This window comes from Peromyscus californicus, unplaced genomic scaffold, assembly GCF_007827085.1.
Source record: "Peromyscus californicus insignis strain IS unplaced genomic scaffold, ASM782708v3 Scaffold_4__1_contigs__length_199733344, whole genome shotgun sequence".
NCBI classification, from domain to species: domain Eukaryota; kingdom Metazoa; phylum Chordata; class Mammalia; order Rodentia; family Cricetidae; genus Peromyscus; species Peromyscus californicus.
The window spans coordinates 87079680-87105919 of record NW_026294562.1 but is presented as its reverse complement, the minus strand read 5'-3'; the positions used below and the strand labels follow the sequence as shown (position 1 = coordinate 87105919).

Sequence of the window (26240 nt, the reverse complement as noted above, 5' to 3'; positions counted from 1 at the left end):
TTATCAGTTTTAATAATTGTTAGTATCCCCATAGAGGAGAAATATTTCAAGCAATGAGCAATTACATGCTTTGTAGCTTCTCCAGATTGCACACTAGCCATTAAAAACCCTGAATAAGTGTTGATGGTTACATGTACATATTTTAACTTGCCAAATTCCAAAATATGAGTGGCATCCACTTGCCATAAATGATTAGGAAGAAGGCCTCGAGGGTTTACCCCCAAGTAAGGTGCAGGAAAATACTTTGGACACACCCCACATTGTTTAAGTATCTGTCGAGCAACTTCCCTGGTAAAACTGAATTGCTTTCTTAGACTTTTGCTATTTTGATGATGAAAAGCATGTGTCTGTTGAGCTATTTCTACTTGGGATAAGGCAATCATCCGTGATAATTTGTCAGCTGTTGCATTACCATCAGCTGAAGGACCAGGAAGATTGGAATGAGCTCTAATGTGACCCATAAAGCATGGTAGCTTTCTTTGGTGAATAGCATCTTGAATTTGTTGAAACAGCATTCTAACTTGACTGTTACTAGTCCCTAAACACAGAACAGTTTCTATAACTTGAAGAGCTCTAAAAATATACTGACTATCTGTATATAAATTAAATGAACTATCTATAAGAAACTGAAAACCATATTCACTGCCCATAATTCCACTATCTGTGCTGAAGCTAGGGTTGTTTGTACTACGTAGTTTTTTCCATTGATAAGATAAACAACCCTCCCATTGAAAGAACCATCAGTAAAAACTAGCATAGCATCTCTTACAGGATATTTCATCACAATCTTAGGAAATATAAATGAATGCATTTGAGTGAACTGTAACAATTGATCAACTGGAAATTATCAACTTGACCTAAAAACTAAGAAAAGGCAATTGCCCGAGAATCATTATTTTGAAAAAGCCAATCAATTTGCTGTTTCGTAAAAGGAACCCTGATTACACTTGGTTCTTTACCAAAATAATGTCTATATTCAATCCTGCTTTTCTGTACCAAACAAGCTACAGCTTCATAACATGGATTTAATGCTTTAGCTGGTGAAACAGGAAGATGCAACCATAAAAGAGGACCATTTTGCCCTAATACTGCTGTAGGAGTATGTCTAGTGGGCAAGACATATGCATGCCAAGGTAGATCATAATTAATATGACGTACTTGGTGATACTAAATAGTATTCCCAACCTGCAAAAGAACCTGTCTTCTGGGCTGGAGAGATGGCTCAGAGGTTAGCAGCACTGACTGCTCTTCCAGAGGTCCTGAGCTCAATTCCCAGCAACCACATGGTGGCTCACAACCATCTGTAATGAGATTTGGTGCCCTTTTCTGGCCTGCAGTCATACATGCATACATGTATGCAGTCATACATATATATAATAAATAAATAAATCTTAAAAAAGAAAAAAAAAAAGAACCTGTCTACCTTCTTCAGTTAACTGTCTGGGTGAATTAGGATCACTATCTCTGTTTAAAATATCACTTAAAGGTTCCAAATCACCTTTAGATAATTTTAAATAAGGTCACAACCGTTGAATGTCCCCTAATAACTTTTGAAAATCATTCAAAGTTTTTAACCTATCCTTTCTTATTTCCAATTCTTGAGGTCTTAGTTCCTTAGGGTATAATATATATCCTAGATGTTGAAAAGGTAGCTGTCTTTGCACTTTCTCTGGAGTGATAATTAACCCTGCATGAGTAAGACAGCTATCCACAGGTGTCAAGCAAAATTTCTTTGTCTTTATATGCAAGCAAAGTATCATCCATATAATGAATAATGTAAACTTGCTGAAACTGATCTCTAACCTTTTGGACAGCCTGAGCCACAAATTTCTGACATAATGGGCTACTGACTGTTCCCTGGGGCAAACAAAACCTTCCAATGAAATCTTTTCATGGGCTCTTTAAAGTTAACTGATGGAATGCTTAATGCAAGTCTTTGACAATCTTGGGGAACCAAAGGGATGGTAGAAAAACAATCCTTCAAATCTAAAATAATTTTATAAGTATCTTCTGGTATGGCTGTAGGAGTAGGCAATCCAGGCTGCAAAGCTCCCATTGTCTGTATGGTCTCATTAATTTTCCTTAAATTCTGTAATAATCTCCATCTCCCTGATTTCTTCTTGATCAGGAAAATAGAATTCCAGGGAGAATTAGAAGGTTCGATATGGCCACCTGCTACAAGCCACAAAAATATATGAAGTAGGATTTCAGTTGATTATGACAAAGCTAATACCTGGAAGAAGCCAAGGGCCTTCCAGAGGTCAAGCTGAGGCTCAAGGAGCCTTGATGATATTTGGCTTTTGATTATTAGCCGTTTCCTCCTATGAGTTTCTCATGCTATTGTAGCTTTTTCATCATTTATTGGGCACCATTTCCCCTCTACTAATGGAATATTCAGATAACTTTCTGCGCTGACAGCTATGCACAGCCAGAACCCCAGTTCAAGTCTCCCTGTAATTACTGTCATTAGCAGCATCTGGCCGGGACCATCCCTGGAGGGACAGAAGTACCTTATCAGAGATACCTCTGTACTAAGAACAGACTTAAGCATCCAAGGCCAAACGAAACAATACCTGTCTCCTAGGTCAGGCGGACAGCTTTATTTCTTGTGCAATTTAGGGTGAGACCTTCCTTTCTTACAGCTTTACTAATAGACTCATAAATTCTTACCTAACCACTTCTAGGAATGTAGACTGAGCACACAGATCCCCTTCTTGATATACTAACCGATCATTAGCTCTCAATTGACCTCCTTCTTTAACCACTCCGTTTTCTGGTTGTAAAAGAAAGCCTGACAGTCACTGCCTGAGGAAAATTCTTACCTGCCTTTCTGACCCCATAAGAATTCAAGCCTGGTGACCATGCTCTGGCAGAGGATTGCCATTGTTTGGGTTTATAACTGAACACCTCAGAGAATTGAGAGGACTTAGAGATATAAGGAGATGGAGAGGAAGATAGGAGTGAAGAACTTGTGGACGAGATGGAAGATGAGGAAGAGCCAGATGGGGAATTACTAGCTGGGTAAGAATGAGATGAGAAGGACCAAAATGAGGCAGAATTAAGGTGAGAGAATTAAGATAGAACTTAGAGGGGAAAGTAGATAAATATAGAGAGAAATCAGGCAAGAAAGGAGCTAGGTACGAGAATTGAAGCTATGTAGACAGGATTTTATCCCTGAGGAATTAAAGCAAATAGACTAAAAAGTTCAGTGTGCTGAGATTCTTTTCCCGAAAATAAATCTCACTGTTCGTAGTTTCTCTTCTGAGCCCCTGGGAAGTATATTATTAAGGCTGGTCCTTTAATAATATACAAGAGCCATCACCCAACTGTTCCTGTACTAACTGCTGGACATCTTGTATTTTTTCTTCTGTTAGGTGCCATTGATCTATGCACATAGGATGGTCAGATTTCCAAGTTATAGAATCTGCATGGAGTACAGGCTGCTCAATGACCCTTCCTAAAAATACTCTAATCCATCCCTATTAGCCCTTTCTGTAGGAGCAAGGATGACATTTGACCATCACTAACTTCTGGTCAGGAATCTTCTGTTTAGTGACGAGTGTATTGGGGCTATACAAATAGACTCCCATACAGCTCATAACATCTCTACCCCACAAATTTACAGGCTAGTGAGGGACAATGTATGGCCAAAAAGTTCCTTCATGACCTTCCTCATCTTTCCAGGAGAGTTCATTGCTACTCTGCTCAGGACACTGAGTGTGACCAAACCCTTTCAGCTCTGTAAGTTTCCATCTTTGAACACATGGAAGGCCACTGACTAGCAGTGATAACAGACAGATCTGCACCAGTATCTAAAAGACCTGAGAAACTTTTTCCGTTTATAACAAAGTTAGTTCTGGATGCTGTGGACCTATGGCTTGTACCCAATCCAGTTTCTCCTCTCTTATCACTTTTAACTGGATTTCTTGTTTGCACCTGAGGAGGTAAAATTAACTGTGCAAGTCTTTGGCCTGTCTATATTACAGAAATTCCCTTAGGTGAATGAGTCATTACCTTAATTTCTCCCACATAATCAGTGTCAATTGCTGCAGGAGAAACAAAGACCCCCTGCATCGTGGTACTACTTCTTCCCAACAATAACCCTATGGTGCCGTCCGGCAAAGGTCCATAATAAATACCAGTAGGGAGTGCCTGCATCCCCATTTCAGGAGTCAAAACTGTATAGATGGAAGAGCTGAGATCTAATCCAGCATTGCCTGGGGTTGGTTGCTCAGTAGAGGGCCTGAATAAATCTCTTTGCTGGGAGACAGCTTGCAGAATTACTCCAAAGATCTACTTTGTTGGGGCCTGGGGCTGGTCCCTCCATCCATTTCCCTGAAAAGGATTTTCCTGGGTATCCATCCTTGATAGACATTTATTAGCCCAATGCTTCCCTCTTTTGCATCTCAGGCACAACACTGATTTCTTATTTGCCCTTAAGCTTTTTCCCCTTTCAGGACATCCCTTGACCTGGTGTCCTATCTGGCCACACCCAAAGCAACTTCCTGGTGGTCCAACAGCTCTCCCTTGTCTTGAACCATAGTTTCTTTGTTGGAAAAGAACATCCTTGACTGTTTTTCCCTGTAATGTCTCGGCCATGACTATCCCCTGATTATACAAAGGCCCTATATCTGAACAAAGTCAAATATAGTCAGAGATGTTTCCTTTCTTTCTAAAAGGTCTCAAAGTGGCTTGACAAGTAGCTTTAGCATTTTCATAGGTGAGCTTTTTAACAAGTAAAAATCTAGCTTCTGAATCTCCAATTAGCCTGCCTGCTGTTTGCACTAGCCTAGAAACAAAATCCTGAAACAATTCATCAAGCCCTTATCTTGTCTTTGATAAATCCTCAGTCTGTCTTCTAGACGATGGAAGCTTATTCCAGGCCTTTTTGGCAGCTGCATTAACCTGAGCATACACTGCCACATCAAAATTTAACTGTTGATCTGTCTCCCAATAAGGGCCTTCTCTGGCAAGCATATCAAAAGTAATGGGAATCTGCTGGACCCAATTTATTTCAACTGTGGCCTGACATTGCTCCACAAACCAGATTTTCCACAACAAATAATCTCCACCTGACAGGCAAGCTCTGGCCATTTGTTTCCAGTCCCTGGCAGGCAAGGCCTTTAAAGCAAAGCTTTCTAACAGCACTTGTGTAAATGGAGCTATAGGGCCATATTGATTGCATGCCATTTTTAATTCTTTAAGTTGTTTAAAAGGAATCTGAGCATGCACTTGCATGATATTTCCCTGGGCATCCTGCTGTTCAATTATGGGGAACATTTGAAATCCGCACGTCCTCCCCTCTGCTAGTTGCTTCTCTAATACTGGCTTGAAGAGGAAAGGCAGGACTAGCAGCAAGGGCTTGCCATGGTTAAGGAGGCTTTTGCGCCAGGGCAATTATGAGCAACTTTGCCATTCTGATAGACGACTCCCAAGGTGAGTCTAATTCCGCCCCCTACAGAAGGAAGATGAGTACCCTTCTGAGAAGGAGAGACCTGAAGAGCTTCCAGTTTTTGAGAAAGAAATTACTAAGCCTCTCAAGCCCTTCAGTTCCTCCCTTGTCTCATCCCAAGACTTTTGCTCCTTAAACTCAGCTTCATGGCTAAGAGGGAACTGACCCCGATTGAACAATTTTTTAACAATGCTCCCATCTAGTGGCAGCTCTGGTGGAACAGGGGGTTTTGTCTTGTCCGTGTCCACCTCAGGGAAAATTCCCCCCTGCTGCTCAGGACTTAGATCTAAACTGTCCCAAATTAGTGCCCACAGGCCAAAAGCTTCCATTGGAATCTTTTTCTGGCCCATGTTCCTCATAATATTGTTGCATTTCGACTCCAATTCTCCCCCAGGAGTCCAGAGTCCCATAGTTGGAAAATCAAGGACACAGTTCCTATATGAACTCCAAGAACTGCTGTACTTATTGCTGTTCTACCTTAACTTATCTAGTTTTCAAACTCTCTACAAGTGAATACTCAAACATATGTCTACTATTTCCCTGCCCCATATCGGCTTCTCTTCCTCAGACTGCTAAGTCTGTAGTGGCTGCTTGTTGTTGGATGATGTTTTCTGTGCACCAGATCTGGCAGTAGAAAAATTCTACTCTTACCCGAAATTCCTTCCTATTAAGCCACACAATATCCATATACCTAACCCTGTATTTTCACTTAATTTTAGAGACAGAAATTGAGAGAGCACGAAAGAGAAAACTTAGAGAGAGACACTTGCTGCAGCCTAACTTTTATTACTTGCTTCAGCTCAACTTTTAGTCGCTTTGCTTTATCTATATACAGTTTTTGCTCCAAAAGAATAAAATACCACCACTTTAACCTTAACTCATAACTGGACATGCCCAATTGCTTCAGTGGTACTCCCTATTCTCACTTATTTCCTCTGCACCCAAGTTCCAAGTTCTGGTGCCATCTGTGGGAGGCTAGCTCCCACCTTTTCCAGGGTTCTTATGAAGAGAAGAGGGGGGATAAGAAAATATTAGATAGAAAAATAGCAAAGAGGAGAAAGACAGAAACACAGGATAGCTTCAGGAGGACCTGGATCAAAACCCAACAGCCCCTTCTGCCTCTTCAAAAGGGCTTTTTATAACAATGCCAAGGGGTGGGGCAAAAGACCTCCCCCTTGCTAGATCAAAGTACACTGCACAGCCAAGTGTAGACCCTTCTAAATACCTGGTAACCATGCCCATGGTCAAATCATCCCCTTATGCAGCCCTGCTGGGTAAAGCAAGCTCAGATTCTCGGACCCTGAGTAAGTTCTCACTAGGAAACCTCCGTGGGTCTCTACAATTTATATTTAATTTTTCAAAGATGTAAATTATTAAATGTGGTCAGCTATAAAATAAGAACATTTTGAACTGTCCTTCTGTAAAATTAATGAGAGAAAAATGAGGGGAAAAAAGGTAAGAAAATTAATGGCACATTGATACATGCCTATAATCCCAGCATTTAGGAGGTACAAGGGGTAAGATCAGGAGTTTAAGTCCAGCTTCCGACACATGGTGAGTTCAAAGCTATAATGAGACCTTGCCTCAAATAAACAAAAGGAATAAAATGAAATTCATGCCAGACATTCTGCCAATAATATATAAAGTTAGACTCTTAATACAATAAACTTTCAGAAACATCCAGTATCCACATTTATAAAACTACATTTTTATTTTTAAAAATAGAATGTTGCCAGCCAAACATTAGGCAGAATATGGGGAATCCTGCAGAAGAGGAAGAGAAAGGGATTGTAGGAGCTAGAGGGGTTAAGGGCACCACAAGAAAACTCACAGAATCAACTAACCTGGGCTCATCGGGGATCACAGAGACTGAACCAAAAACCAGGAAGCCTAAATGGAACTGACCTAGGCACTCTGCACATATTTCTAGCCAGCTTTTCTTAAATTATCCCATCTATCTTTTGCCTCTGGGCTTTTATCTTTCTCTACATACCTTTCTTTACTTACTCCATGGCTTGCTGTGTAACTGGGTGGCCAGCCTCTGGAGTCCTCCTCTCCTCCCAATTCTCAATCTCTCTTCCCAGATTTCTCTTCCTATTTATTCTCTCTGCCTGCAAGCCCCACCTATCCTTTCTCCTGCGTAGCTATTGGCCATTCAACTCTTTATTAGACCATCAGGTGTTTTAGACAGTCAAAGTAACAGCTTCACAGAGTTAGACAAATGCAACATAAAAGAATGCAACACATCTTTGCATCATTAAAAAATGTTCCATATGTTGGGGGGGGGGGTGTGTGGTAGCGCACTCTTTTAATCCCAGCACTCAGGAGGCAGAGCCAGGCGGATCTCTGTGAGTTGCAGCCTGGTCTACAGAGTGAGATCTAGGCCAGGCATCAAAACCACACAGAGAAACCTTGTATTGAAAAAAAAAAAAAAAACAAAAAAAACAAGTTCCATAGCATAAATAATATAACACATCTTCAACTAATATTCAACAAAAAACTAGGTCTTCTGGAGAGCAACAAATGCTTTTAACCATGGAGCCATCTCTCTAGATCCAAATATTTTAGATTATCATACCCTACTTACAAAATCCCTTTTATGAAAGTCATCTAATCTCACCACTAAAATCTCTGAAATCTGTTCAAACTAGCTAAAATAGTTATTAACCACCAGTTTGATTTAAGGTTAAAATACCAAAAGATCTTTTTAATGCTAGTCCTTTTCCTGGTTTTGGTCATACACAAAAACTGCCCTTAAGTATTTAGATTATTATTAACCAAACAAAAGACACTAAGAGGAAACAGGAAGTAAGCCTGCTGAGTGAGAAGAAAAATGCCCTTTAGAGTGGGGTTTGTAATACACAGAATTTCTAACAGGAAATGAACATGTAAGTACACACAGCAATTATGAGAATAGGCACTGCAATGCTGTTTCCCAACAGAAAGCATGAGCTGCAAGGAAATACTTGTAAGTAGACATAGATGAATGTTTGTGAGTATGTGAAAGTCCCAGGCCAATGACTTCCAAAGTTGGTCTGTTATTGGTGTTCTCTTTACCTTTTGGACTACATAAACCAAACTTTCTTTTCTTTTCTTTTGTTATTACAGTGCATGTGTATGATGTCTGTGTGTGTGTGTGTGTGTGTGTGTGTGTGTGTGTGTGTGTGTGTGTGTGTCTGTGTCTGTATGAGTGTAACTGTGCATGTGTGGAGGTCAGAGGATAACACTGTGGGGTCAGTTCTCTCAATCTTTACACAGGTTCTGGGTATTAAATTCATGTTGTTAATCTTGCCAGCCCCCAACTTTTCTTCTTGTACATGTACAATCAGTATAAGATCTCACAAACAGTATAAGATCTTGACATCTGGAGAAAGATTGAGGCTAGCCTGAGCTACATCTCAAGGCCCTATCTCAAAAAAATTAGCAAGGCATAGCTAAGATGACTTAGAAGGTAAAGGTGCTTGTTGCCAAGGCTAGCCACTTGAGTTCGATACATGGGATCCATATAGTAGTCCTATATGCAATCTCCTGAAAACACTCATGCACACATATGCACAAATAAACAGTAAATGAAATCTCAAATTTTTAATATTTAATAAAAAAAATCATTTCTGTAGTATTTGTAAGTTTGCACATCAAACTCTGATTGAAGGCTTCTAATATTTATGTTTGCAACCTGAGTCACTATTATGAAATAGCTATTTATAGATTCCTTATAGATAATTAGATATCAAACTTGCCTACTTGATTTTCTTCCCCATCTGAAAATATTCTACTTTTTGGGATACTGAACTATACTAAACTAAATTCTCAATTTACAGGGGAAAAAAAGTAGAATTTATTTGATTTTAGGATTTTTCTATAAAATATAACTTTAAGCAGTGAGCACTTGTCTCAATTCAAGTCTAGCACAAACTATTTTACTTAACATGCACAAAGGAAAACTTAAAACATTTAAAGCATTAAAAATTTGGTATACTACTATTTCATCTTGCTTTACAGGAACACCATACCTTTCAGGGATCCTATTCTATGCATTAGTTTGAAAATATACATTCAAAATACAAAACCTCCTAAGAGATGCAGCTCAACAGCATGTACAAGGCACTGTCTTCAATCCCTAGCATGGACACAACTATCACACTAACAAAGAAAACTACCAAAAAGATTATCATCCTCTTTTAAATGGCAACTTTCCACATTTTAAATATCATTCCCAAAAGGGATCTCAGAAATTACCTAGTATAACTATTTCATAGATGAAGAAATGTAGATCAAGGCCAGGCATGGTAGTGCAAGTCTGTTAATCCCAGCACTGCGGAGGTACAGACAGGAGGATCAAGTTCCAGGCCTGCCTGGACTATATAGCAAGGCCATCCAGGGCTACCTAGCAAGACTACCTCAAAAAGACCAAAACAAAATCCCCTCAGATCCAAGAAAATGACTTTAAACATAATTAATACTGTCCTCTTCTGGGAAAAATGTAATTTTTTCAACAATTTCCAGATGCCTAAAGATTCTGAAGACTACTGTCCTTTCTTTTTTAGCCCAGGCTGGCCTTGAACTCACAGAGATCCACCTGGCTCTGCCTCCTGAGTGCTGGGATTAAAGGAGTGAGCCACCACCACCTGGCCTGTCTTTTCTTTTTATGACACTCATTTACTGGTATCCCTCTCAGAATACGCTCCAATAGAGTCAGGTACAAAAGAATCATAAACAACATTATGCCTCTTCAGTCACGGTTCAGTTACTCTAAGGCCTGGCAGGTAGGCTAAACTACTTCATGGCATATGGTGTGCTACTAGTCAAGCTGTGTATGCTCAGAACTACCAAGGTCGGCTCCTTTTCTAACTCATCAGCTGGCCAATTATACTACTTTTACCTGCTTGGCTTTGACCAATAGTTCTCATTAACTTGTTTCCTTTTTTCTTTAATCCTTCCCCAATTTAACTAATTTAAAACATCTGACACTGGCCAAAGTCAGGTGTGATGGTTCACACTTGTAATCACTTAGGAAGCTGAGGAAAGCGATAGCCACAAGTCTGAGGCCTGCCTGAGCTAGAGTGAGAAAAATTAAAAAAAAAAAAAAAAGGGTTAGGGATGCAGTTCAGTCATAGAACACTTGCCTAGCAGCTGTGACGCCTTAGGGTCAATTCTTGTCACCAACAAGACACAGAAACAACAAACTCTGCTTATGTGGAATAGTTCCAATAGTTAATCCCTGAAGTTTGTGACAACCACTTGACCAGAGAGCTCAGACAGGGACAAACCTTATATTTAGGAAACTATCCATTCCATTATTCCTAGAGGATGCTTTTTGAAGGGAAACACATAGAGAAATTATCAGGATAGTATTGATGGTACATTTGAAGAGGAAAAAATATTTAAAACAAGCAGGAGAAGATTCACTTGGGCAAACATGAATAAATATCATACTCCTTCCCTCATCAAAGGAAAGACTAGAAAGTGACCAGTCTTTGCAATCTAACTATGGGTTTAGGGGACTTAAACTATTCTCAGTGTGTTCTAGTTTGCTATTTTTCTTGCCCTACTCCCAGCTTCATAGACTCCTAAGGCATGAGGAAACTTTCAAGTCTTCCATCAAGAGAGTCCAAGGGAGTCAGGCATCATCAGGACCATTTAGGAGAAATTTTGAAAAACTATCTTTCCCCTCAAATTCCACATTCTTTCACCCTAACCCTAAATCAGAATTGAGTGGCCTAAACTTTGCAGGACACAATGACATACAAGCAGACCTAAAGAGTACATGTTTGAGTATCTTCTGTAACAAGGAGCTTAGTAAGTCTAAAACTTCCTGACACCAGATCTTTGCTTCTAACAAAGTAATTCTCTTCCTTCCTTTGAACTAATAAAATGTTACTATGGAAAATCTGAAATACACACAAAAGGAAAATAATATAAAATGCCTAGGTATCTGGCTTCAACAACTATTAACATGAAGCCAATCTTATTTCACTCATAACTCTCCCTACCACAACACCTCACTTGATATTAAAGTTACAAGTAATTTCATTTACAAATCATATAAAATAACTACATTAATTAATTTGGTGTGTGCTCACACACTACTTACAGTGTGCATGTGGAGATTAGAGAGCAACATGAGGAAATATAATCTCTTTCTACCATGTATAACTTCATCATCAAGGTCATCAGGCTTGGCGACAAACATGCCCACCTGCTGGCCCATTTACAAATTCATTTATCTATCTATCTATCTATCTATCTATCTATCTATCTATCTATCTATCTGTCTATCTATCTATCTTACAAGAACTGACTTAACTATAATATCAGTATTATATCAAAATAATAACATAATTCCTTATTTCATTTAATACATACAGGTGCTTTGTCTGCATATATGTTGTGCATCATGTGCATGCCTCATACCTCTAGAAGCCAGAAGAAGGCATCAGATTCCCTGGGAATGGAATTACAGACCATTGTGGATCACCATATAGTTGCTGGGAATTGAACCCAGGTCCTCTGAAAGAGCAGCCAGTGTTCTAAACCACTGAGCCATTTCTCCAGCCTCACTTGCCTCTTAAGAATGTGTCATATAAATGGAATTATACAATATATGGACAGTGGAGATTTTTGTTGTTTGTTCTGAAACAAGGTCTTAACTCTGGCTGGTCTAGCACTCACTATTAATTTAAACTGGCCTCAGAATTTGTGGCAATCCTCCTGACTGAGACTCCTAATAACTCTTAGATTATAGACATTTGATGTATGAATGTATGAATTTTTAGATCTAGTTTCTTTCAATCAGTTTTGTTTGTTTTTCCTGCTAGTGGGCAATAAACCCAGAGAGCCTTGCTCAAGCACTTTACCACTGAGCTAAACCCTCAATCCCATACTTAGCATATTTTCAAGGTTTATATAAGTATCAGGATTTCTTCATTTTTTTCTAAGAAAAAAATATGCCATAGTATAGATACACCACATTTGTTAACCTATTCATCAGTTCAACATCTGGGCTGCTTCTACTTTGAATCTTTATGAATAAGGCTACTATGAATAAATCTTTTTTTTTTTTTTTTTTTTTTTGGTTTTTCAAGACAGGGTTTCTCTGTTTAGCCCTGACTGTTCTGGAACTTGCTCCGTAGATCAGGCTATCCTCAAATTCACAGAGATCTGCCTGCCTCTGCCTCCTGAGTGCTGGGATTAAAGGCGTGCACTACCACTGCCCGGCAGAATAATTCATTTTTTAAAGAAGTAGACGAAGATTTTAAATAGATATTTCTCAGCATGACATGATGACTTATGCCTGTAATCCCAGTATTTGGGAAGCTGAAGCAGGAGGATTGCTAACAGTTTGAGGCCAGTAGGAGATACACAGAGAGTTCTATAGAGTGAGACTCTTTCTCATACAAATAAACAAACAGGCCAACAAAATGTTTGTGTTTGTATTTCACCCCAAAAGGACAGTAAAAGATAAAATGGCCAGTAAAAACATAAAATGGAGAACTACAGTATAGTTCAGTGGTAGAAAGCTTGCTAAGCTTCCATAAGACCCTGGGTTTGATCCATAGTACCATAGAAAAGCAAACAAAAGCCATTAAAGAATAATCATCAACATAAAAAATGAAAAATATTAAGTGTTGGAACATAGAGAAAGCTGAACTTTCATATATGTCACTGGTAGGAATGTAAACGGTGAAATGTTATGGAAAACAGTACACATAGTTGGGTACATCAGCCCCTGTCTGAAATAGCAATCCTTAGAAGGCTGAGGAATGAAGGGCATGAGTTCAAGGCCAGCCTGTGTTACACAGTGAGAGAGACTCTACAACCAAAACCAAACAAAACAACAAACTATACACAAATAACCATATGATCACTCAAGTATATTGCACCCCCTGCTCTTTTTGAGGCGAACTCTCACCATGTAGTCCTGGTGGACCTGGAAACTGCTATACAGACCAGGCTAACCTCAGACTCAGATTTGTCAGCCTCTGCTTCTCAAGTGCTTATATTAAAGGTATGAGCTACCATGCATGGGTGCTTTTTTTCATCCTTAAACATTTCCGAGATCTACAGATATAATATTTGGAATGGTTTGTTTGTAAAGGAAAACTCCTAACTGTGCTTGACTCTTTTTTGAGCAAAGATATACTATTCCAGTTACCCCTTAACCAACAGTGTCTCACATCTATAATCCCAGCACTTTGGCAGGCTCTAGTGGGAGGACCATTCCAAATTTGAGGCCAGTTTGAGACTTGTCTCAAATAATGGAGATGGAGAGCACTAGATGCTCTTACCAATGACTAGGTTCAGTTCCTAGCACCCACATGGTGTCTCACAACTGTCTGTAATTCTGATGCCCTTTTCTGGCCTCCACATGCACTGAACATATGTGAGACACAGATATCCAAGCAGGCAAAACACCCACACATATAAAATAAAAGTAAATCTTTAAAAAAATCCTAATTAAAAAAACACCCCAGAATTAAAAAAAACACATAAACTAGTAATAACCTTTACCCTACCACTCCATTCTTCTCCTTTATCAATCAATATAGGTATTTAAGGAAAAGCCTTTAAATGGCCCTTTTCCTGGCTCTCTGAAGTTATGTTTTTCTTTGTGTCTTTCATGATTAAGAACAAAAGAAAATTGTTCAAATTTGTATAATGGATGACAGACAAAATTCCTTGCTTGCCCTGAAAATAAGAGGGAAAAAAAGGTTCACATACAAGATATTACAGAAAGACCAAGAATATCTTCAATTCACCTCAGTGATGACAGATCTTCAACTAGGCTGATCTTGCTTGTTTGTTTGTGTTTTAAGACAAGGTCTCTCTATGTAGCCCTGGCTAGCCTGGTAATCACTATGTAGAACAGGCTGGCCTCAAACTCACAGGGATCCACTTGCCTCTGCCTCCTGAGTGCTGGGATTAGAGGTGAGTGCTACTAGACAGGCTTAACTAGGTTTTTATTTATAGTCTTACAAAAAAAATAAGCAATTTTTCAGTTGACCTAATCACATTTAATCTTTAGCCACACAACAAAAGAACCATAGCAGCCTTGGAGGCAACAAAAAGCAAGATTAAAAAAACTTCCCTCCCTCAACAAATGATTCACACAAAGATGTACTCTGTTTTCCTACTGAATTTAAGAAGTTAGCAAGCAGAGACTATACCTGAGATACTTGAGCTGTTCGAATGTTTAAAGACTGGCTTCTTGTTACAGTTGCTCCAGAAAGGTATTTTCCATTCACCTTTCTTTCTAGGTAACAACTTGCTGGAGATCTCTCTTCAAGAAGAACAGCATCCCAAGGATCCTCTGCTAGCAAAGCTGGATTCTTCTTCTCTTCTTCATATTCTAACACCTCCACACTGTCCACCTTAGGCTTACTTAGAGGATCCAAGTCTAACCAGTCAAATTTACTGATGTCTTCAGACTTTGGAGATACCTGTAGATTGCAGACTGAAGCTTTCGAATTTGCTAACTCCAAATCAGTCCTTGCTTTCCCATTTTTTAAAAATTCTGATGTACTTGCTATTTTGTCAAATAGTTTGGCCATGTCAGGACTAACTAGTGGCCGATAGATTGGTAAACTTCCTTGTGGATGAAATGGTGTGGAAGATGGCAAAGGATATGAAAAATATGGAGACTGTCCCGGAAGTCTTAAATACATAGGTTCTGTAGACGGAAAACTAGGCATCCTTGGATTGAAGCCATTCTGGAATGTGGCCTGTTTACTGTATGCTGAAGGATAAATAGAAGGTAAAGTATATGTGGAAGGCCCAGATAATCCAGGGGGCCACTGTCCTCTTTGAACAGTAGGTCTAAGATACAGCTGTGCTGAAAATGAAGGGCTCAGAACAGGAGTAACTGGCAATACAGGGGTTTTTCTAGTCTCAAAACTGTCATCCAGCAATATCTTCTCAAGTTCAGCTTGGGTGAGTTTTTCTACATCAATATCTACTGCTCTTTTTTGCGAATCCGACTCAGGAAATACCATGAGATCATAATCCTGTTTGTTAAAACCTTGTGTTCTTTGTCTAGTGCTGCTAGACAGCTCAAAGCCTCTAGGACTGTCAGTCATTTGTCTATCCTTCTGCAGTTTTGCTAAGGCCTCTGCTTCCATCTGTAATGCTTCTGCTTTGTCCACATCTTTGGTTCTTGTTGGTTCCGGATGTGAAGATGAACATTGTTTAAATTCATTGTTGTTGGAAATCTGAGCCATGTCCACAAAACAGACCAAACCTCTTAATCTTTTTTCTTATAGCTTCCAAAATACCAGGATCTATACATAAAAATAAACATAACACTCAGTTAGTTTTTCTAAATACAAATTTATTTTGTTTAAACCTATTCCTACTGGGTGTGGTGGCAAAAGCCTTTAATTTCAGCACCTAAGGGGAAGAGGCAGGCAGATCTCTTTGAGTTTGAGGCCAGAATGGTTTATATAGTGAGTTCCAGGTCAGTCAGGGATACATAGTAACATGCCATTTCAAAAATAAATAAATAAATAAATAAATAAGTTAAATAAAACCTACCCCATATTACTTAATTTTTGAAGCCATTTGCAAAAATACACACCAATAAAATACAATAAAAGGTTTCATGAAATTCTAATGGAAAAGCATGTTAACACCTTATCCACTGTTGGGTTCAGAAGACACTGAAACATATACACTTTACCCCACTTCCTGAGTTATCAAAATACTTGGCAGAGTAAGTGAAGTTAAAGGGGCTTCATGTCAGCTGTCACAACGCCTGTCATTTACCAGTGGCACACTGGCTTTATTTCTGGCATGAAATGACTTTAAGCACCATCCACATATTTCCAAGGCAGGGCTTATGATTATGCAACTAAAAAGTCAAAATAGTCATGATCTTTAGCTATTTATTACACTGCTCAAGAACAAACTTCTTAAAATAAACAACTCTTATTGATCAAAATCTATAAAAAACTTACTGAAACTTTTTTTAAAACTCCAGAAATGTTTAAAATGTGTAAAGTATCAAAGCTTAGAACAGTAGGGCAAGTTTTAAAATTATAAAAAGTTGTAATATTCCACTCAAATATTTTATCATACTTCAATTCATCACAAAGTTTTGGGTTGCAAGGTATTTGCTTACACTGTGTAAAGACATGTCACTGTTATTGGTTTAATAAAAAGCTAAATGGCAAATAGGTAGGCAGGAGGTATAAGCAGGAATTCTAGACTGAGAGAGCTCTGGGAAGAAAAAAGAGAATTGCTAATTGGATGAAGAGAAAATAGGATATGCAGGAGGAGAGGTAAAAGCCACAAGCCACGTGGCAGCATGTAAATGAATAGAAATGGGTTAATTTAAGTTATCAGAGCCAGTTAGAAACAAGCCTAAGCTAAGGCTGAGCTTTCATAATTAATAAGAAGTCTCTGTGTCATTTTTTTTGTGTGTGAGCTGGAAGCCCAAAGGAAAATCCATCTACAGTTTTGATTACCCTTCTATTTATTTGCAGTTAAATCAATACTATACTTACCTTAAAATCTTTATTTTTATCCAGGAAAGAGAATTAGTTTATTTGAAGTCTTCTCCTTAACAGTTTTTTATATATATATATATATTACTATATATATTATGTATTATATATATATGTATTATATATGATTAAGACAGATAGAGACAGAAGAATCAAGAATTCAAGATCATCCACAGCTACATATGAGTTCAAGGCCAATCTGGGTTAACATGAGACTCTGTCCTCTGATTCCTGTGCCTTTTCTTCTATTTCTTTGTCTTGTCCAACCCTGATGTGATGGGTTTTTGTTTTATCTTATATTTTATGTTGTTTTCTAATGAGAGACAGAAAGGGAGTTATTCAGATGGGAGGGGAGATGAGGAGGAACTGGAAGAAATAGAGAGAGGGGAAATTGTAACTAGGACAAATTATGTGAAGAAAAGAATCTATTTTTGAAGAAAAGGAAAACAAAAAACATGGAGCTGTCAAAAAAAAAAAATGGGGGAAGGGTGCTAGAATAATGGCTCAGTGGTTAAAAGCACTGGCTGCTCTTCTGGAGGACCCAGGTTCAATTCTTAGCACCAAGAGGATGGCTCACAACTAACTGTAACTCTAGTTCCAGAGGATCCAATGCCCTTTTCTGGCACTCTGAGTATACCAGGTACTAAAGTGGTATACATACATATATACAAAACACTCATACACATAAAATAAAACTTTTAATTCTTATTAATTTTATTGTTATCATTTTTATCCATATGTTTTTCCTGCATGTATGTTTGTGCACCACATGTATGCCTGGTACCCATGGAGGTCAGCAAAAAGCATTGGATCCTCTGGAGTTGGAGTCACAGATGTTTGTGAGTTGCCATGCAGGTGCTGAGAATGGAACTTAGGTCCTTTGCAAGAACAAGTGCTTTTAAACCACTGAGACATCTCACTAGCCCCTAAGTAATTGTCTTGTTTTTTTTAATTAAAAAAGGAAGGAAGGAAAGAAGGAGCTATACAATCTTTTGCAATGAAAATGTTTCAATGTCCCTCATTTTAATTTTAAAAATACAAAATTAAAGCCAGGCAGTGGTGGTGCACACCTTTAATCCCAGCACTCGGGAGGCAGGGGCAGGCGGATCTCTGCGAGTTCGAAGCCAGCCTGGGCTACAGAGTGAGTTCCAGGAAAGGCGCAAAGCTACACAGAGAAACCCTGTCTCGAAAAACCAAAAAAAAAAATAAAATAAAATAAAATAAAATAAAATTAAAAAAATGCCAGATAAAAGATATAATGCAATATTTATCACTAACTTTCACGGTAACCCTTTGATCACAGAGGCTGTAGCTACTTTAAAATTCTCTAAAATAGGGCAATTACACCAGTCAATCAACTTTTTTTGTTGTTTGTTTTTTTGTTTGTTTTTGTTTTTGTTTTTTGAGACAGGGTTTCTCTGTGTAGCTTTGCGCCTTTCCTGGAACTCACTCTGTAGCCCAGGCTGGCCGCATAGAGATCTGCCTGGCTCTGACTCCCGAGTGCTGGGATTAAAGGCGTGCGCCACCACCGCCCAGCCTCAGTCAATCAACTTTTTGACACTATTTGTATACTCTAAAACAAAAGAATTAATTTAAAAGCTCCTAGACATTCATTTACAATTTAAATTTAAGCTTCAGGAAAAATAAAACAAGTCAGTCTTGTTACTCATCTAAATGCTTTCTGATCTTAACAATTCAAGATACTTAGCCAAGCATGGGTGGTTCCCTGAACACCAAGGATGATGTTCTAGAGAGCTCCAGAGGAGGCCAGCCATGAGTTCCCAGTCCAGCTTGTACTATATAGCAAGACTCTGTCAAAAAACAAGAACAGGGCCAGTGGGTTAAGGTACCTACAGCCAAACCTGCCAACTCAAGTTAAATTCTCAGTACCCACATGGTTGAAAGAAAAAGCCAGTTCCTGAAGAGAAAGCCAATTCTTGCAGGTTGTCTTCTAAACTGTCATATACACACAAACAAGATACCTAAGAAAATGAAGAAGCAATGGTTGTAGCTCAACAACAGACACAATTTTCTTTGCTGTCAGTTGCCATCATGATTTGCATGCAGGCTCCTTGGAAGGGCCTGTCCCAGTTGGCTCTGCTCTACTGCTCTACTGCCTACATCCCCAACCCAGCTGAAGGTGACATCTGACAGTGTAAGATCAGACTTACAAACTGGCCAAGAAAAGCCTGACAGCCTCAGAAACTGGTGTGATCATGAGGGGCTCATGGTGTGCCAGAGGTCTGTTTTGTAACTGGTAATAAAATTTTAAGAATCCTCAAGTTCAAAGGCCTTGCCCCTGATCTTCCTAAGGATCTGTACCATTTGATTAAGAAAGCAGTTGTTGTCTGAAAGCATCTTGAGGATGAGAAAGGATGATGATGCTAAATTCTGCCTGACTGTGATAGACAGATGAATTTCATTGGCTTGTCATCATAAAACTAAGCAGGTCCTCCCTTCAAATGGAAGTATGAGTCATCCATGATCTCTGCACTAGTGGCATAAATCTGTCTTAACTACTCAAGCAATAAAATCACTTAAAAAACCCAGACATGGCCGGGCGGTGGTGGCGCACGCCTTTAATCCCAGCACTCGGGAGGCAGAGGCAGGCGGATCTCTGTGAGTTCGAGGCCAGCCTGGTCTACAGCGCAAGATCCAGGAAAGGCGCAAAGCTACACAGAGAAACCCTGTCTCGAAAAACCAAAAAAAAAAAAAAAAAAAAAAAAAAAAAAAAAAAAAAAAAAAAACCCAGACATGATTCTAATATGACAATGATATGGAACCGATTATACCACTATTTGAAATAAAATTATGAATCTGGGAAGGCAGCTCAGTCGGTAAAGTGCTTGCCACAAGGGCCTAAGTTTGACCCCCAGCATCCATGTAAAAACCCAGCATGGTTGCACAGGCTTGTGATCCCAGCACTGAAGAGGTGGTTGCAGGTAGATGGATCCCCAGTGCTCACTAGTCAGCCAGCCTAGCCTAAAGAGCTAATTTCCAGTGAGTGACCCTGTCTCAAAAAGAAGATGAAGAGCACTTGAGGAAGATTACCCAAGGTTGACTTCTGGTCTCCACCCCCCCCCCCCCATTTATGGAAATTGTAAGTACTAATGCTTGATAAAAATCATATTAAGTACCTACATTATTTCTATCTATGTAGAGCTAGAGATACATAGATGCCATCTGTCACATAGTATATAAGCAATGTAATTCTCACAAAATTTACAAAGTTCTATTGCTAATATTTCTGGTTCACAAATGAAGAAACATAAGCACAGTTACATAATATGCCTAAAGTTAGAGCAGGTAGGTGCTGGAAAAATGGCACAGCAGTTAAGAGCACTTGTTCTTTCAGAAGACCTGGGTTTGGTTTTCAGAATTCACAACCATCTATAGCTATAGTTCCAGGTGATCCAACACCCTCTTCTGATCTCCAAGGCACCAGGCATACACATGGTATGCATACATACATGCAGACAAAGCATTCATACTCATAAAATAAATAAATTTAAAAAGTAAAATAAAAATAAACTTAGAGCAGGTAGCAAGTGTGGAATGAATCCAAGCACTACTAATTTACATGATATACTTTTAAATTACTTGGAACCAGTATAGGCTTAAATCATCATAATCTATCCATCATAAATATCAAATTTCTTCCTCATTCTTGAACTATTTTTTCCTGCACTGGTAAATTTTGCTTCAGTCCTATCATGAGTCAGTTAACACTGCTATTTAGTTATAATATTCACAATTTATCAATTAATTTACCATCAAAAAAACAAATGACAGGCACATTCATAATTTCACTGAGGGCAAGAATTTTCCCTTGCTTCTACAATCAGATTTCTAATGACCAGATATACTCTTCCTTTTATTAAAGAGAAGCTCAAACTAGAAAACATAAATCAGGCAAAAAGAGCTCATTTATTAACAATTCACCTTTTACTGGGGAAAAAAAAAATCACATGGTTGGGTTTAGAATAAGTAGGGAGAGGCAATTATCTTGAAAACTAGAAGGAATATGGCAACAGAGAACTAAAAATAGTTGTTCCATCTCTGTTAAAGACTGAAATACCAATAGATAAAAAGAGAATATTTTATCTCTGATTCATTGGAAGGGAGAACTCATTTAAAAGGGAAGCCAAGGACTTTGGCATTAAGCACTAATTTGTCACAAAAAGAGAAAATGGAAGACACAGAATGCACAGAATTTAAATGACATTTTAATATTTTTAACAATTTTATTAATAAAAACAAGTGGATGAAATATTTTTAACAATATATTTTATTCTAATATTGTGGTGGTATTTTACTTGTACTGAAATGTGATTTTAATTGTATGTTAATAAATAAAGTTGCCTGGGGGGTCAGAGCTATTAGAGCCATAGCAAAAGCATGGCGGTGGTGGCGCACGCCTTTAATCCCAGCACTTGGTAGACAGGTAGATTTCTGTGTTCAAGGATACAGCCAACACTGGAGACACACGCCTTTAATCTCAATACCATAAAGGACCTGGAGGGCTGTACATACAGGCAGTGACGTGACGAAGCAGTCATGTGTTTGGGTTTACAACCAATAAGAAGGCAGAACAGACAGTCTATATAAAGATGAACAGACAGGAAGTAGGCTCCTTTTCGGAGAGCTCTCTTGGCTGAATTACTTTGTTAATTGCTCTAAGGTCTGTTACCATTCTCCATTTACCAGATTTCTTTTTAATAACAAATACAGGAGAATTCCAAGGGCTGGTTGATTCTTCAATATGCTGAGCATTTAACTGTTCTTCTACCAGCTCTTCTAAAGCCTGTAGTTTCTCTGTTGTTAAAGGCCATTGCTGGACCCATACAGGCTTGTCTGTTAACCATTTTAAAGGTAGAGCTGTTGGTGTCTTTGGAAGATCATCAGTTGTTGTGCCTGTTCTTGTATAATATGGATGGCTGGTGACCACTCAGAATAATGCCTTCTAATATTTCTCTCAGAAACATGTGCTAGTTTATGATTTGTTTCTGAGATTGGAGGGATGTTAATCTGAGAGGAAAACTCTAGCTACATAATATATCTAAATTATCACATTACAAATAATCAAAATAAAAATGAGTAGAGGTTTTTCTTCTTTTAGTACTGAATCTTTGAAATTTTATGTTTATTTTATACTTACTCATCACAAGTGAACTAGTTTACCTTTGTTTTAGGTTCTTTGATACAGAGTTTCACCTAGCAGAGGCCAGACTTGAACATACTATGTAGCTAAAGATTAATTTCTAATCCTCCTGCCTCTCTCTTCCAAGTGCTGAGATTACAGGTCCGTGCTACTGGGATTAGAGCCCTGCATCACCATACCCAGCAAACTAGTCACATGTGCACAGAGTTCAGAATCATAGTTTAAAAGGAAAGGTTTAGGGGGGAAAAAGGCAAACAAGCATCATACCCTTTGCACATTAATGGGATGTATTATAATGAAACAGTTCCCAACAGCTAACTCTTTCCTCAAGCCAGAAAAGCAATTAAAATGTTTATTATTTGGGAAGAGAACAGATTTTCTTTTTATTTAAGTCTAAAGATAATCTGTGGTCTCTACATAAAAGCTATCTTATCTTTAGTAACTTATTATAATTTTTATTTTTTTGCAGCACAAGAAATCAAACCAAAGACATGTAAAGCAACTGCTTTACCACTGAGCTCTAAACCCAGCCCTCTTCATAACCTTTGTAGTTTTAAAGTATGTAACTTCTAATTAACAATATTCTAGAATTATAAACTTAACATTCTATAAACAATGTATTTATGGCTGGAGAGATGGCTCAGTGGGTAAGAGTACTCGCTCAGAAAGAGGACCCGAGTTCAAATCCCTAGCATCCACGTAAAAACTGAGCATGGAGCAGAGCATGGTGGCACACGCCTTTAGTCCCAGCACTTGTGAGGCAGAAGCAAGCAGATCTCTGTGAGTTTGAGGCTAGCTTGGTCTACAAAGTGAGTTCTAGGACAGCCAGGGGTACACAGAGAAACCATCTTGAAAAACCAAAACTGAGCATGGTAGCATATGCCTATAACCAGAACATTGGGGTGGATATAAACAGACACCAGAAGTTTGTTAACCAGCCAACCCAGCATAAACAGGGAGCCTGATTCAGGCTCAGTAAAAACTTTTATCCCTCAAAATAAGGTGGGAAAGTGAAAAAGAAAAGCAGCTCATGACACACCTCTGTATAAGCATGCACAAATATACACACCCACACACAAAGAATGCATTCACAATCAACGCATTCTATAGGTGGTGGCTGGAGAGATGATTTAGCAGTTAAAAACACTAGTTGCTTTTGCATAAGACCTAGGTTCGATTCCCAGAACCCACATGTGACTTACAACTAGCTCGAATGCTAGTTCCAAGGGATCCAATGCTTTCTTTTGGTCTCTGAGGGCACCAGGCATGCAACAGGTGCACATGCATGCATGCATGCAGGCAAAATACTCATAGCCATAAAAAATTTTTTAAGCAGGGCGGTGGTGGCACACACCTTTAGTCCCAGGACTCAGGAGGCAGAAGCAGGCAGATCTCTGTGAGTTTGAGACCAGCTTGGTCTACAGAGTTGAGTTCAAGGATGGTCAGGGCTCTACACAGAGAAACCTTGTCTGGAAAAACAAAACAACAACAAAAAAAATTTTTTTAAAATATATTTAGGTGTAAGAAAAGTCATAAGAGCAGAGTTTATGTATAGCTACTGCATACAGAAGGCCTCCCTAGCTTGGTTCAAAATCTACAACCCATATGAAATTTTCATAATGTTTGGGGTACATACATTAAGAAAAATATTTATTTTTAATCATGTACATCACTGTTTGGCAACATACATGCATGAATGTATACTGCTTGTATGCCTGGTATCCACAGAGGCCAGAAGAGGATTTCAAATCTCCTAGCACTGGAGTTATAGATGGTTGTAAACTTCCACATACATGCTGGAAACTGAATTGAATTCTCTGCAAGAATACTAAGTACTCTCAACCACTCAGTCATCTCTCCAGTCTGGTATATAAACATTTTAATAAATAACGTGACAAAGGAAAGCACCGTGAAATTTGTTCACTTCCTCAATGATGTTTCCTAGATGCATAATATGCACCCTGCACTGTTCTCAGTGATGAAAAGCAAAATAAAGAACTTAACTATAAAATGTCTGTGGAAAGCAATAACCCAAGAAGAAAGAATTTTCTACTTACAATGTACAGCAGGAATTAATCTTCATAATATATAACAGAGAACCATTAGGGAAAAAAATTGACAACAATGTAGTAAAATGAAAGAGTCTAAATATGCAGTTCATAAAAAAGTAAAGATGCCTAATACACTTGCTCTTATTGAGACAACAGCAATTAAACTATACTAAACCTTCATATCAAACTATATCTCCAATTCATGAATGAGAAAATAATGAACTAAGAAACTATTTTATGAAATTTAAAAATTTACAGTAAAATAGATGATGAGGTTAATAAAGATCAGAGAAGAAAACAGTAACACATAAATATACATCAGGAAACTGAAGTATCTGGCAATAATGGTCAAGCCAAAAAAAAAAAATTAAAATCAGTGTGGTAGCACAAGCCTGTAACCCCAGAACTCAGGAAGTGGAGGGAAGAAGGTCAGGAGTTCACGATCACCCTCAGCTATGTATTTATTTTATGCGTATGAGTATTTTGACTGTATGTATGTCTGTGTACCACATGCATGGAATGCCAATACCAGCCAGAAGAAAGCATCAGATCCCCTTGGTACTGGAATTACAAACGGTTGTTAGCTGCCATGTAGGGGCTGGGATTCAAACCACAGCATCCTCAGCTATATATAACAGAGTCCAAGGTCAGTCTGAGCTATATGAGAACCTGTCTCAAAAGCAAAACACTTAAAACAAAATACATATTTTAAATAAAATATGTGCTTATTATGGTAGTTATCTTAACTGGTGATGAGCAGAAGGGAAGCTCCTTCCTCTAGTGAAGGTATCAACTCATACTTAAAGGGAAACCTTGAAGTTTTCCTTATGGTCATAAACAAAAGCAGAATGCCAACTATCACCTTAATTCAACATTTTAACCAGTTCTAGACAGTACAGTAAGGTAAGAAAAAGAAATAATGGATCAAACAGGAAAAATCAAACTACTGGTTGACTATTCTCTATCTGAAATGCTTGAGACAAGAACTATTTCACATTTTAGAATATTTGCATATTGAGATGTACCCAAGTTCTAAACAGGAACATATTTAATATACACCTTATACAAAGCACAAATATAACTGTATATTTTTTCTTCTCACTGTTTTGTTTTATGAGACAAAATTTTACTGTATTGCTTAAGCTGGTCTTGAATCCATGGCAACCCACCTCCCTCAGGCTCTCAAAGTCTGCTGTAAACCAACAAATATCTTGGTAACTTTAGAGATTTGGGAGTAGTACTAGGGATTGAGTTTGAGACCTCACATGTGCTAGGCAAGCTCTCTATCCCAGCCTGGGAGCTACCTTAAAGGGACAAACTGTAAGCCAGCCATTTCCTTCTCGTGCACATGAACATCATGTGCATGCGCTGTTTTTCAAAGCCATATGATCCCTTTTAGTTGGATCAAAATACATTACTCCTGTGAGAAGTATACTTCATGTCTGCTTGGGAAGTAGATATAACGGGCCTTGAGTTCAATAGAGCAATTTTGCTAGAGATAAAAAAAACCTAGGTGACATCTATGTGCATCTAAAGACCTAAAGACATGAAAGCAATTGATACTGCCCTCATAGAATGTAGAAAATGAAAAGAGAAGCAAAAGAGAAATCTAGAGAACCAATAATAGTAGGAAACTGGAAAAGAATGATAGTGAAATAGAGAAATAAAATGCTCTAATGGTCAGTATTATCAGAATCTAGAGAGTCAAGATAAAGACTGGAAAAAAACACATGGGGAAATCCAAAGGCTTCTCAGTGACTTTATGAGAAACAGACTTATTGAAATACATTCTCCTAAAAGTTCACACTTAATCAAAGCATTTTGGAGGCAGAAGCAGGAGGATCTCTGTGAGTTTGAGGATAGCCTAGTCTATATGGAGTTCCAAGACAGCCAGGACTACATGAAAACCTGTCACAAAAACAACAACAAAAAAAATTTCACTCAGACCAGGTGTAATGGCACATGCTATTGATCTCAGCACTCAGGAGGCAGAGGCAGAGGCAGAGCTCTGTAAATTCAAGACCAACCTGGTCTATATAGTGATTCCTTATCTCAAAAAAAAATTCATTAAATTA

The 26240-nt window shown here is 38.4% G+C and overlaps 1 protein-coding gene and 1 pseudogene across 3 annotated transcripts in view; one reads left to right on the top strand and one right to left on the bottom strand.

Annotated features, from left to right (window-relative positions):
- Pik3c2a (phosphatidylinositol-4-phosphate 3-kinase catalytic subunit type 2 alpha) overlaps nucleotides 1-26240 on the bottom strand; it is a 112625-nt gene that overhangs the window by 73720 nt on the left and 12665 nt on the right. For 2 of the 3 annotated variants that reach the window (XM_052763111.1, XM_052763113.1), the window contains one exon: nucleotides 14620-15729. In XM_052763111.1, coding sequence (XP_052619071.1) covers nucleotides 14620-15669 — 1050 coding nt within the window. In that variant the 5' untranslated portion in view covers nucleotides 15670-15729. Of the gene's footprint in view, nucleotides 1-14619; nucleotides 15730-18662; nucleotides 18765-26240 lie in introns of all 3 variants that reach the window. The other variant, XM_052763112.1, reaches the window with a different exon arrangement.
- Nucleotides 19006-19653, top strand: LOC128125576 (40S ribosomal protein S13-like; annotated as a pseudogene).